Source organism: Atheta coriaria, unplaced genomic scaffold (assembly GCF_025399875.1).
Source record: "Atheta coriaria isolate IRGN ID8LTWV9N9 unplaced genomic scaffold, Caltech_Dcor_3.1 hic_scaffold_3_pilon, whole genome shotgun sequence".
NCBI lineage: Eukaryota > Metazoa > Arthropoda > Insecta > Coleoptera > Staphylinidae > Dalotia > Dalotia coriaria.
This window is the reverse complement of record NW_027045445.1, coordinates 5945721-5960184: the sequence shown is the minus strand read 5'-3', so window position 1 is coordinate 5960184 and position 14464 is coordinate 5945721. Positions and strand designations below refer to the sequence as shown.

At 35.6% G+C, this 14464-nt stretch overlaps 3 protein-coding genes across 4 annotated transcripts in view; 2 read left to right on the top strand and 1 right to left on the bottom strand.

The window, feature by feature from the left end:
- Nucleotides 1-14464, bottom strand: part of Epac (Exchange protein directly activated by cAMP) — a 61679-nt gene that overhangs the window by 37840 nt on the left and 9375 nt on the right. For both annotated transcript variants that reach the window (XM_065317883.1, XM_065317882.1), the window contains exon 2: nucleotides 3544-3686. Coding sequence is in view for 1 of the 2 variants with exons in the window: in XM_065317882.1 (XP_065173954.1) it covers nucleotides 3544-3686 (143 nt within the window). In the remaining variant the exon portion in view is untranslated. The remainder of the gene's footprint in view (nucleotides 1-3543; nucleotides 3687-14464) is intronic.
- On the top strand, nucleotides 1295-2096 carry LOC135804138 (pupal cuticle protein C1B-like). Its single transcript, XM_065317906.1, has 2 exons — nucleotides 1295-1347; nucleotides 1426-2096. The coding sequence occupies exons 1-2, from the start codon at nucleotides 1336-1338 to the stop codon at nucleotides 2011-2013; spliced, it is 600 nt and encodes a 199-aa protein (XP_065173978.1). The 5' UTR covers nucleotides 1295-1335; the 3' UTR covers nucleotides 2014-2096.
- Nucleotides 11707-13066, top strand: LOC135804235 (alpha-latrotoxin-Lh1a-like). Its single transcript, XM_065318038.1, has one exon. It carries the CDS (start codon nucleotides 11732-11734, stop codon nucleotides 13052-13054), a length of 1323 nt encoding a protein of 440 aa, XP_065174110.1. The 5' UTR covers nucleotides 11707-11731; the 3' UTR covers nucleotides 13055-13066.

The following is a 14464-nucleotide window of genomic DNA, read 5'->3' as shown; positions in this document are numbered from 1 at the left end:
ATGATATAACAAGTTAAGTCAATGGGAGCCACGCCCATTTATGTACTGCGCATGCGCAAGTTACTTAAACTCATTTTAAAAAGAAAACAAATAGAAAAAATAGAAAAACAAATATATTGTGACCTTTAACACATTGTCATTATGTCTAAAGCCTAGAAAAGCTCTGGAAAGCTTCGGAAAAGCTCCTAAAAGCAAGAAAAATCTTTCAATTAAATTTTGTGCAAATTGTTATTTTCGGTTGTAAATTTAGATGTTGCCTCGATAAATCAATGTATAATTAAATATTGTAAGGTTATAATGGTTATAATGATGAAAATAGAGAATTTAAGGTTATATGTGTATATTGGGTTGCAGCATATTACTAGGTAAAGCTTGTAGTCGTGTTTAGACCCAGAGCTACAGGTATTATCGATTTCTGTAACTTGCAACTTTGTAGAGAGGTGAAAAGCACGCTTGCAAGTTTAATCATTATAAATCAAAATTAAAAATAAGAAAACGATGAATAAATGCGATCCTGTCGTGAACTATTAAATTTACCTCTCGGTGCCGTACATAAAGTGACATTTTATGCTCTCTCGCCCTTAACCAACCCCAGCGCACGCCTTCGCACGCCCTAAATGCTAGTTTAAGCACACGTACGTGTAATTTATGTGTTCGGTGGTGTGTGTGTGTGTAGCATACGTTAATTACATTTTCGGTTTTACTATGTGTTTACGTTCCGCCGGGGCGGTTTCGGCGCACTCGGGGGGCGGCTGCAGCATTGCACCCACTCGGCGACTCAACTCGGATGTCGTCGGTTTTGCGGTTCGCATGCGACTAGATATAATTTGTGTGTTGGTGTATTGATGTGTGTGTGTGTGTTTGGTTAATAACGTGTTTTCTACGCGTACACTTATGTCCTCATTCGTTGGGCATACACACGAGTGACACGATGAATGTTTGCCTTTGACTTTACCTTTTGCTTCCCGCTTTGGTTTCGATTTTGCTCACATTCGGTGACCGCGGAGGAGATGATGAGTGTGTGTAGGCAACCCAATTTACATGCGTGTGGATGTTTGCTCGTAAATTAGGTTTTTATTAGGCGCAAATTTATTATCACACATGTGTGCTGTATTAAGTTGAGTAGAATATTTGGTGTGATGTAAGTTTTTATGATGCACGATTTGCGAATGATTTTTTTTTCGATGTTGTACGTATTTTGCGATTTGACTTTGAAAGTTATCCGCTGGAGCGTTGAGGTGGGGTTATGTGCGAGTATAAATACACCGCGTCAGTGCACCAGGAGCATATTCTCTTTGAATCTCAAAGTAAAATATACAAATCCATAAAATCAAAATGGCATTCAAGGTAAGCATGAATAAAATACGATGTGTGTGGAGAGTAAGTGTGCGTGGTTGATATTAATTGTTGTTTGATTGTGTGTAGCTCATCGTCCTTTGCGCCGCTTTGGCCGTCGCCCGGGCTGGCAACATCGCCGCCCCATTGGCTTACTCCGCTGGTTACGCCCATGCCGCACCTTTGGCTTACGCCCATGCTGCCCCAGCTGTTGCCTACAGTGCCGCCCCAGCTGTGAGTTACGCCCACTCCAGTGCCATCCATACTCCAGTTGTGGCTAAGACCATTGCCGCCCCAGCATACGCTACCTACGCCCATGCCGCTCCAGTTGCCACCTACTCTGCTGGTTACGCCCATGCTGCACCAGTTGCCGCCTATGCTCACGCCCCAGCCACCTCCTACTCTCACTCCACTGTCACCAAGAGCATTGCCGCCCCTGTAGCTTATGCTGCTCCAGTCGCTCACTATGCTGCTGCTCCAGTTATTGCTAAGGCCGCCATTGCCGCCCCAGTCGCCACCTATGCTCATGCTGCTCCAGTCGCTACTTACGCTCATGCCGCTCCAGTAGCTCACTATGCTGCCGCCCCTGTCATCGCCAAGGCCGCCATTGCTGCTCCAGTCGCCCATGTCTCCTACTCTTCCCCATCTTTGGGCTACGCCACCAACTACGGATGGTAAATAATCACCACTATCACAATAAAAACACACACAACACAAAAAACACATAAAAAGTGCAATATTTATTAAATTATTACACATAACCTCAAAACTGTGTATTAATCAACCAGAAACCACTTTTCACGCCAAAACTCCTTAATCCACTCCATAAGTCTCCCTTACGCAAAGCATCTCCGCGATAAATTACCCCGGAGCTCCACAGACCACCCCCACAGCCGCCTCCGTCAAGATAAACCCGAAAACCTTAAGCCTCGCTATCTGCCGCCGACAAATCGCCAGGGAAAGTTCACATAATTGAGAAATCTCCACCGAACCACACCACTATCATAACCTCACATTCATTCATAACCTCACTTCACATCTCCTCTCCCAGAGGAGACACAAATAAGAACTTGTACGAATAAGTGCCAACTGTTGCTACAAAGGCACTAAATCATTTCGTAATCCTCCACATTTTAATAAATCTACTCGGGAATGATTTATGACCGCTTCGAAAGTTAATCTAGTTATGAATTGAGTTTTTGATACGAAGATTAGTTAAGTTTTACATAAGATATTCTAAGCCCAGCTCGCACAGAGCATGACTGCGCATAATAATCCAAGATGTAGAATTAATCTGCTTCCACATTCTACATCGTAATCATCATCAGCATCACAAGCTGTTGCAGTTATTATCAAGTTTCTAGCGTCACTGGAAGACGAGATATCCGCGCCTCTTTGAATTTAAGCTCCGCCCATAAAGTAGGCGGAGCTCCCGAGACAATTCTGGTTCACTTAGTGAATGAAACCGAGATGAAATGGAATACGATGCAGTGGCAAACACCTGAACGACGTCTTTGTGACATTTACACATAGAAAACCGGAAACCGGAAAACCGGAAATAATATATATATTTAGTAAAAATAAAAGTGGAAAACTCCTAAATGTCGTTTTTATTGCATTTACACCAAAAAACCCAAAACCGGAAAACCGGAAGTTATTTTACCATATATGTTTACTTAAAAAAATAAAAATGCAAAAATACGTCAATGTCGTTTTTGTGGCATTTACACCCAAAAATCCAAAACCGGAAAACCGGAAGTTTTTTTATATTATATATATTTTACAGATATATAAATCTGTGAGTTTTTTCCTCTCACAACATTGATTAAATTTCATCTTATCCTGGGACCTCTTAGAGCACTCTCCTGCCGATGACGCGTTTTATCAGCAGGATTATGTCGATATTTAAAACCCGGAATACTCCAGGATTCGATAAAAAACTCTCGAGCATCCAATCTTAGACTCTGACATAGCCCGCAACGCGGAAAACATGAAAATTGTGTTATTAACTCGAGTACACCTAACCTCTCTTCCCGGAAGAAATTGAATCACGTACTTATTCAATACACGACTCGAGTAGTTTAATAATTCCCTGATAGATGGTGCTAGTTTTATGTTTTCTGTCACTTTGCGTAACATAAATCACATTACCGCGCTGCTTTTTGTATTTTGCCGGCCGAAGGGGAGAGAAAAATATGTCCTACTTACGTGTTACACCCTTCTCGAGGTCTTCGTAGTATCCACAAAGGGCGAGCTGCTGGATTACAGAGTTGGGCAGCTTGCACAGCTGCTCGACGCGTCGCAGTCGTGTTGAAATCAATTCGACGTCCTTGACGTTTCTGTCGCACGGCCTGCAACCCAACATACACACAAAATATAATATTTTATTAAAAATTTAATAAAATACGTTAAAATCATGTTTATTTCGATGTGAAATGTTATAAATAAACAATTGTCTTGATATGTGAAGCAGAATAAACAAGTTGAGTGTGTGTCTAGCGGGCGTAACACAACATTGTTAGAGCGGCAACTTTTTTCGCACGAAAAGCATGAATTATGTAGCGGCGCAGACGGGAAAAATCCAATACGTGGAAAACTTACGTGAAAACATCGAAATAAATTGCGTAAACCTGTTACGGAAAGTTTTATTTCGCTACGTTTAAGTTTTCGATTTCATTTTTGTCTTGTTGTAAGTTTTGTTTGGTGAAATTTTGGAATTAATTCGAATCTGTGCAAACTTTGGCAGTAATTAAATTAAACTAAGGTGTATGCGAGCTTGAGAGCTTTAAGCTCGACGTTGAGATATTCTAATGTGGCAGAATTTCGTTGACTAAAGCCTGGTTGGGACCTAAACTGGAACGGAACAGGACGGGAAATGGAGAAATGTAGGAACCGGAAACACGGATACAAGTCGCGTGTAGTGCGGAATGCAATTGTTCACAAGTAATATATTTAAAGGGTTTATATTAAATTTAACACGTAATTCCTACTAATATTATAAATGCGAAAGTCCTGATGTTTGTTACACATTCACGCAAAAACTACTTAACCGATCATCATGAAAATTTGTACACATATTCTTAGTGGTCCGCGAATGGTTATAGGCTACTTTTTATTTAATAAAAAAAATTATTTTTTAAATAAAATAAAGAAATAGTTTAGCCAATAATACCTCTGCATCTGGCTATTTGACTACTTTAACGCCATCTAGCATTCCAGCAATGAAGCTCAAACCTAAGTACTATAGTACCATCACACTGTATTACCGACAGCTACGTCAACATCAAATCCAATTGACTACACTATGTATTATATAATATTTTGTATAAATTTTGATGAAAATTTGTTGAATTTGGGAAAAAAATCTGATATTTTGTGTTTTAACCTAAAAAAATGTGTTTTAGGTCATATAACCTAAAAATAATGAAATATTTCTGAGAAAGTGTCGAAAGCAGAGAAAATAATACAGTGTCATCTTACCGAAATCATCCCCATTTCCCAAAATACACTAACAACGTCTTGTACCGTCAACAAAACAAGAAATAATAATGTTTTCTTTCTTTTCTTTCTTTTCTTTCTTTTCACATCTTTTAACGCTCGGAATTTCTGCGTAGCAGTGGAAAATAAAGATATACAGATTTTTCTATGTTTATTTAAGACTTCCAAGTAGAAAACTTTAAATTTGGGGACATTTTGTAGAAATTAACCTCAAAATTTTTGCAAAAACTCAGTTTTTTTCGAAAAATTTCGATTTTTTTCCACTTTTCCCTCAAAAAAAATCAAAATTATAAAAAACTTTATAAAAGTTTTTATTATTTTCCAATTTTTTTCCCTAAATTTTTAATTTTATGACTAAACATAACCTATTTTCTGCACCTAACCTAAAAAACTCAAAATATTTTTTTCAAAAATTTCAAAAAGTGTTTTTCTGCTTTCCACATCATTTTACTCTCATAACTTTCACGTGACAGTGAAAAATAAACACATATTGATTATTTTTCCCTCTGTGTATTTAAGATCTGCTCCAATTGAAACCCGAAGGCTTGAAATCGCCTTTGACCCGCCCGGTGCAGGGTTCACCGCGTTCGCAGTGCATATAAACCTCAAAACCCGACATCACTCACTTCGCAAATCGAATCCGTTTGGATTCATGTCCAGTTCCGGTTTGCCTTCAAGTATATCCCGACCTCATCGGTCGGTTTAACTTTAAACGCACCCCTTGGAGCCGGCAGAAGCAGACTTGCAAGATACTCGTACACGTACTCCAAAATTGAAGTTTGGACCTAGCGCGTGCTCATATTGACATTTGGGATTTGTCCTTCTGTATTTCGTCCTTTTCTACTCGTATATTAGGACTGTAGTTGTAACCTGGGAGATTTAGTGCTTTCGCATGATTTTCTTGCGTTTCTTGGTTTTCTTGAGTAGAGAGGAGAAAGGAGAGAAGAGAGAAGAGGAACAGATGCAGTAAAGGGCGGTAAGTTGTGAGGGTCTTACGACCTACATCTAAGGGCGGCTCATACCTTTAAATATGGTCTTTCCGGTGCGAGGAGAGTGAAAGCACTAAAGCCGGATGAAGGGATTACCTTTTCTTTAGGCAATTTTTATTGTTGTAATTTATTTTTTTGGTAAAAAATTGATTTTTGGAATTAATTTTGAAAATTTAAAAAAAAATTGAAGGTTTTGGGACATTTTATCTTTAATCATACGTGAATTTCAAAATTTGAAAACATTTTGCAAAAATTTATCACATTTTTCTTAATTTTCAATTTATTTACCATTTTTTTTTGCAAAAAATCATTTTTTTCGTAAAAAATCAGAAAAACTTCAAATTTCAAACGTAAAATAAAAAATATCGGCCATTTTGAAATAAAAATAAACATCCCTTCTTTAAATTTTCTTTTTTTCCTTTTTTTTTTCTCCCAAAAATTCAGTTTTTTCCTAAAAAAAATCAGTTTTTTTCCTAAAAAAAATTCTTTTTTTTTTCTATTTTTTATTCTATTTATATTCTTAAACTGCAAAAAACTAAACCATTTTGCAAAATAAATCCACATTTGATTATTTATTTGATTAGTCATTCATGTATACAATCGTGACCGACTTAGTGCCCCCCGGAGGCCGTACAACTAGAGTTAATAAATCGGATTTGCGTTCAGCGCGAAGGCAATTAAAACGAAAAATTAACATTTTCACCGGTGCGCGCTGCGCGTCATTCGAAATGAAATATCGCCGTATACATATTTCATTTTCATTCGCCCCCGAAAGAAGAAAATCATTCCCTCGCATTTCCCTCGAAATGTTCAGTTTGCTGGTTTCAAGCACGCACTTGGACTTTCAGTTTTCAGATTTGTATTAATTTTCATCCTTGCTTCATCCACACCAGAAAATCCGAATTAATTCGCAGATTATCTCAAGATTTTTCACGTCAAAATTGTGTTGATAATAAACTTAATTAAAAAAATTAATTGATTTTTATAATTTTTTTTGTTTTTCAGTTTTAAACGTGAAAAGTAAAAAAATCGATGAGGAAACAAAGTGATGCGTTTGGAACGGAAACGTAAACGTAATCATACAGCTAACCGGAGTTTCCCATTTCCATAGAGTGACACGGTGGAAAATTTTCACAACCCTTACGAAGGGGTAGTTGTCATGCGGGTGGAAAACTCACTAGACAATGCACAATGCGTCGAAAAGAATGTTGCAGTTTTACTTCACTTTACATCACCGAAGCTAAAATGCAAATTTTCCGGTTTTCCGGTTTCAGTGTTTTGTGTCAATCTAACGATTTTGTACATCTACGAATCCTATTGATGTTTATTCATGAGGAAATATACACAAGTGACAAACCGGAAAACCGGAAATGTACTACTTTATTTATAATAAAATAAAATAAAATAAAATATAAATAGTTTTACAGTATAGTAAGCTAAAATGCAAGTTTTCCGGTTTTCCGGTTTCAGTGTTTTGTGTCAATCTAACGATTTTGTACATCTACGAATCCTATTGATGTTTATTCATGAAGAAATATACAAGCGTGACAAACCGGAAAACCGGAAATGCACTACTTTATAATAAACATAAAATATAAATCGTTTTGCAGTATAATATTTATATAGTCAAGCATATAATCTCCACACGTATTTATCATTTCTCATTCTTCATTTTTCACTTTTTCATCCCCCTTAACCGGTGGTGTAGCATGCCGGACGTTTAAATATTTATTGCGTCCCATTTTCTTTCACTCCTGCACTCATCTAGAATCCGCTGCTCTCGTGCACGTTTTCCGTTGTCATTGCTTGAGGGGTGGTTTTATTGGCGGCGGCGGAGGCGGTGGTGGAGGTACACGCATGCCGTCATGACTCACAAACGCATGAATAATTTATAAGCGCACGCAATTTTCCAGTGCTTCAACCATTTCACACCGAAACACAAAAATATTTAAACATATAATTTAAATAAAACTAAACACTTTGTATATTTAACTAAGTATTTAATGTTTTTTTCAACTTCCACTTGATTTTCCATGGTTTTTAGACATAAAAAAGTTGGTATTTTTAATATGGACGGCCAAAAGTATGACTAAAGTACTTTAGTCACGGGTTTTAGTCACGGGAAGCAAAAATTTAAAATCAAAACTTCAAAAAACCAAAATAACGTAAGCATCACGTGGCTAAACGTTATTAAACACTCGAATGATTAAACGCCCGTGACTAAAACACCCTTTTATCAACTTGATACTTAATAAAACTAAACACATTGTATATTTAACTAAGTATTTAAAGGTTTTTTCAACTTCCACTTGATTTTCCATGGCTTTTAGATATAAAAAGTTGGTGTTTTTAATATGAACGGCCAAGGGTATGACTAAAGTACTTTAGTCACGGGTTTTAGTCACAGGCAGCAAAAATTTAAAATAAAAACTTCACAAAACGCAAAATAGTGTAAGCATCGCTTGGCTAAACATTATTAAACCCTTGACTCATTAAACACCCGTGACTAAAACTCTTTTTTAGTCACTTGATACTTAATAAGTGATTAAATATACCTAAACACATTGTATACATCAAAGTATTTAAACTGTTTGTGTTTGCAGTTGAATAAATCATAAATCAAACGTAAGCAAAACGTAAACGGCTTCGAATTCCAGCTGAGTGGTGATTTAAATTTCCCAACTTTTGTAATTTGTTATTTATCGTCGTGGAAATTCAAAAAAAAATGAAAAAAAAAAATTATTTCGTGATTTATCCTTTTTTGTGACAGTAAAAGTCCGTGAAAATATACGATGTATATTCAATATTCATAATAGGCATCACGTCGACATATAATACGCCCATAACTTTCGATTACTTTCAGGGGTGGGGTGGGGGGCTGCACCCACCCTGGAGCAGCCGCCGCCGGAATGCAAAATCGATATTGGCTTACGTTACCATTACCCATTTAGGCACCACTCTCATCCCATGCATGCATTCAGTTCATAAAGTTCAAAAAGTTCACATGCGTGCTTATTCGAGCTACAAACGGGATCAGCGGATAACCAGAAGTATGTTAGTGTCGCAATAACTCGGGAACGCCTGGACCGATTTTTATCATTTTTGATTTTTTAGATGAATTATTATCTCAAATAAAATATTAACCTTTAAAAAAGTTAAAAAATTTAAAAACAAAAAAGTTATAAGCAAAAAACTAGTTTTTAGATATTATGCTTGTTTTAATTCAGTTTTTGAAACTAATGAAACTAATTAAAGTCGTAATTAGTCCAGGAATTAGTTTTCCGTGTTTCCGGCTGTGGAAAACTATGACCATCAGCGTGAGAGTTTCAATTAGTGCGCTTTTAACGACTTTTACTCCTCCAGACAATAAAAATACTAAAAATAATATCTGCTATTAGGAAATTCGTAAGTTTTATAGTTCCATCATTAAGAAAATGTTTTCATCTGCGCGTTTTTCTTTCGCATTTTCTGTCTATTATCTTAATTCAATGGAATCCGCGCCATTTTCACGTTTTATTCACTCTGGATGCTTGGAATTCTAAGCCTATTGTTCTTATTGTGCACGCACAATCGGATTTTCCACACGGGCTTTTCTCTCAGCCGGTTTTTATCTATCAACATTTTTTTCGTGACTCGAATGCCTCGGGGTATTAGACGCTTTTCATGTCGCTAAGAAGTTAAATAGGTTAGGTTCTTATTTTTTTAGTTAGAAATTTAAAATTCTCGGTCATTAAAAAGTATATTCAGAATGTTAGAGTTTACCGGTGAATAAACTACACTTCCGGTTTTCCGGTTTCAAATTTTTCCACTTTTCATCATGAATAAACACTTCAAGATCCGTAGATGTACAAAATCGATAGATTGACACAAAACAGTAAAACCGGAAAACCGGAAAACTTGCATTTTAACTTCGGTGACAGTGTAGTTAAACTGCAACATTCTTTCTGATGCATTGTGCATTGTCTAGTGAGTTTTCCACCCGCATGACAACTACACTTCCGGAAAGGTTGTAAAAATTTTCCACAGTGTCACAATTTAAAGTGGAAAACTCCGATTTTAATATTCATCACTTTTTTTTACTTAAAATCTTACCTTAAAATTTTCTTAAAATGTGAATTTAGTTTTACGATTTTCTGGTTTCGGTGGTAGTGTAGAGAATTAAGCAAACCTTCCGGCCATTAAAAACCCCTTTCAGCGTCTCCCAGCCACCGGTGGCTTTTATGCGGGTGCAAAACTCTCCGCGCTGAGCTTTAATCAAGGCATTTTCCCATTTTTCTCACTCACCGCTTGGACCACTTTTATCCCCGCGTCGCCATCGCAAGGGAAAAGGTTTCAGCCGTTTTGCATTCTTCATTAGACATTTATTCGACGCTTTCTTTACGATAATAACCACCTTCATCTATATTGTAATCTTACAGCATTATCATAACCTCAATCTTAATTCTACTTCTTCCCAAAGTTGATTCTACGCATGCGCAGTTTATAACGTCACACAATATAACCTTTAAACGACGATTACCGAAATGCTCCACTCTTATCGATACTGGTATAAATGAGACAATCACCACTCGTGCGAGGCGAAATGCGAAACGTGCGCAGCGACGAAGGACGCAGTACGATCGGGCGGCTTTTATCCGATTTGTGCACGACTCATCGCACTTCAAAGGATTATTAATATCTGTGGTTGCGCAGTTTTCTCAGAAGCAAGAAAAAACGCTGACCGTTTTATTGATTACACACAAATAAATATGATGGCGATGGTCGTGTGGTATAAAGTGTTTTAAAGTTTGTCATATAATATTCAACACATAATAGAAGAGTATATTTTGCATAAAGAGCTCAGGTGTGGCGGGCACAAAGGAAGTGACGTCATGGAATATGATATTTTACATATACAACAAGTTTATATGAGTTTACATGAAACAGAAGTTGAATATTTTTGTTTTTGAGGTTTTAAATTGATTTTGGTGGAAACACACTGTATGTATGGGAGTTATAATGATGTGTTTAGTGTTGGATTACAATATTTTGTATTTTATGTGAATGTGATACATTTGAGTATATCCAAACGCCATCTAGATGTGAATTATTGAAATAAAACTAAAATTTATGCATTTTACAAACTTTAACCTCATTTTTATGCTTTTAACATTTTATTTCCGGGAAAAAAAGTAGCCTATGTCCTTTTCTATGACCGAATCTATCTCTATACCAAATTTTATCAAAATTGTTTGGTTAATTTAGGCTTGAAAGAGCAACAAACACACAAAAACCACAAATTTTCATTTTTTCATTTATTCTAATTAATATATTCATAAAATTCTAAAATTTCCAACTCAAGATCATTTATACTAAAATACTCTTATCAGTTCTTATCTCTTATCATTAATTAAATTGATTTTGGTGGAAACACACTGTATGTATTGTAGGTATAATGAAGTGTTTAGTGTTGGATTACAATATATTGTATTTTATGTGAATGTGATACATTTGAGTACACCCAAACGCCATCTGGATGTGAATTATTGAAATAAAACTAAAATTTATGCATTTTACAAACTTTAACCTCATTTTTATGCTTTTATCATTTTATTTTCGGGGAAAAAAGTAGCCTATGTCTTTTTCTATGACCTAATCTATCTCTATACCAAAATTTATCAAAATTGTTAAAGTAGTTTACCCGTGAAAGAGAAACAAACACACAAAAAACCACAAATTATTACTTTTTTTCATTTATCCTAATTAATTTATTCATAAAATTCTAAAAATATCCAACTCAAGATCATTTATACTAAAATACTCTTATCAGTTCTTATCTCTTATCATTAATCTCTTATCACCAACGCAAAATATTGTCACACAATTCTATTATTGCTCGCAAAATTACTATTCTCGTACTACGACTAAAAATGTCTCAAAGTGAAGAATCAGTGTTAATATCCTACACAAAAAACCACCAATGGATCCTACTCAACATGTGCCTCAACCATCCAACATACTACAACTTCACCGACACCGACGCACACCAAAACACCATGCTGCATATTTTAGCACGTGAACCATTATCAGATATAACATCCAACTTGATATCTCGCCTAGTAAAAGTCATAGACATCAACACAAGAAACAACGAAGGTAAAACCCCACTACACCTATCAGTAATCCACAAAAACCTCGAAACAACTCAAGAATTAATCAAACATGGCGCCGAAGTTAACCTCCTTAACAAATATGGCCACTCTGCATTATACTACGCCACTTTATCAGGAAATATCAAAATGGTACAACTGTTATACAATCACCAGTGCAATTTAAGTTATAAAGATAAAATCGGCGAGAATGTCATGCATCATGCCGCGCGGAATGGCCACAAAGGTTTGGTTATGTTTTTCATACAAAAAGGAGTGGATATCAACGAGAGGAATATTTGGAGGTTAAGTCCACTTGAAACAGCTATCATTTCAGGGAATACAGATATTGCTTTAGTGTTAATTGCATCAGGAGCTAAGAATTTTGATAAAAATGACAGTAAATATGAAGGTTATGTTTGTGTGCTATTCAAAAGCATACAGATGGGTGACATTAAAGTAACAAAAGCTTTAATCGATGATTTAAGTATTAATATGGTGGATAATGAACAAAGAACAGCTTTACACTGGGCTGTAGAAGGTAATCATCCAAAAATTGTTAAATTAATAATAAAGAAACACGTAGATATAAACAAACAAGATGTTGATGGTTATACAGCGTTACATCTGGCTATTCAAAATGGATATTTAGAGATTTTGGATATTCTCATTGAAAATGCTCAAGTAAAATCAAAAAATCCGCAGGAAACTCAAGATTTACCTAAAGAGCAACAAATTATTGATCTGGATAAATTAGATTATTATAAACAAACTAATTTTGGTGATAATATCCTGCATATTCTAGCTGCAGCTAATCTGGATGCACAAATCAAGATGGATGTGTTTTATACACTGTTGAAACTTAACCTTAAAAAATTGGCGGTGAAAGCTAATAGGGATTTTCGTACACCGTTGCATTTTGCATATCAGAAGTTTTGTCGGCCTTTGGCGACGGCCCTGGTTAATTTGGGAGCTGATATTGAAGAAATTGATCGATTTGGGAAGAAACCTAGGGATTATTGTACTTTACCAGATGGTGGAAGGATCAGAATCATTAAAAAGGAGAGTTTTACACGGAGAAATGTACAAAATGCGGTTATGTAACATTATAACCTTAAAAATTGAAAGATTAGGTTATATTATGACATATTTTTGAAAAAGATTAAAAGGGAGGTTAGAAATCATTAAAATTGAGGGTTTTAATATGAGAGAATGTCAAAAGTGTGGTTATGTGAGGATATAACCTCAAAAAACGAAGAAAATAGGTTATGATATGCATGATTATCCCAACTAATATTATAAATGCGCATGTCCTGATGTTTGTTACACTTTCACGCAAAAACTACTTAACCGATCATTATGAAAATTGGTACACATATTCTTAGTGGTCCCCGAATAGTTATAGGCTACTTTTTATTTTATAAAAAAATTATTTTTTAAATAAAATAAAGAAATTGTTTAGCCAATAATACCTCTGCATCTGGCTATTTGACTACTTTAACGCCATCTAGCATTCCATCAATGAAGCTCAAACCTAAGTACTATAGTACCATCACACTGTATTATCACACTGTATTACCGACAGCTACGTCAACATCAAATCCAATTGACTACACTATGGAGACTGTACACTATACTTCCATAGACTATACTTTCAGCCATTTTAAACTTCCCGCCATTCTACTTCATTGTTACTTCTTCTGTGTTTCTACAGACGCGTACGGTAGCAACTTCATTATTTTAGATATTCGCAAACGAAGCCGAGGGTTAAAGCTAGTTGAAAATAAATTAAAAAGGAAAAAGAATAATCAGTAAAATAGGGATTTTTACATAAAAAATGTTAAAAGTGTGGTTATATCAAGGTATAACCTCAAATTTGGAAGAAATAGGTTAGAATATGACTTTCTTTGTATAAAAATGAAAGAAAAAAGATCAGAATCTTTAAAATAAAGGGTTTTACACACAAGAAGGTCTAAAGTGTGGTTCTGTGAATAAATAACCTCAAAAAGAATGAAAAAATAGGTTATGATAAAAAATATAACTGGAAATATGAAAGAAAAAGATTTATCGATAGGATGAATTGAAAAGAAAATTATTATCCACATTATTTCCAGGATTTAGACGTCTCCACGTCTTTTTTCGCTTAAATACATTTGTATTCCGCAGGAAATTGAAAAAATTGAAAGAGTTTAATAAATTGCGCACATCCACCATGACTGAGTCTGTCGCAAAGCAAAAAAAAAGGTAAGAAGACAAAAGGAGGAATAATGGTGATGCAAATAGAATAAAATTGCAAATACGCTATTCGAAAGAATTGCAAGCGTTTGCAGCCGTCAACAAATTCGCCAAAATGGCAAAAAAGTCGAAAAAAGAATTGCGTCTGTTCGAACACGAGCGCAAGTTGCGAGTGAAATTCAAAGAGACACACAAAGCGACAAAGTGAAGACGTGATGAGAAAAAGACGCCAGAAAGCAGCCAGTAAGAAGATTTAACAAGCATGGTCACTCATGCAAA

Coding starts and splice junctions, on each gene's coding strand:
- LOC135804235 (XM_065318038.1), top strand. CDS start 11,732: ATGTCTCAAAGTGAAGAATCAGTGTTAATATCCTACACAAAAAACCAC.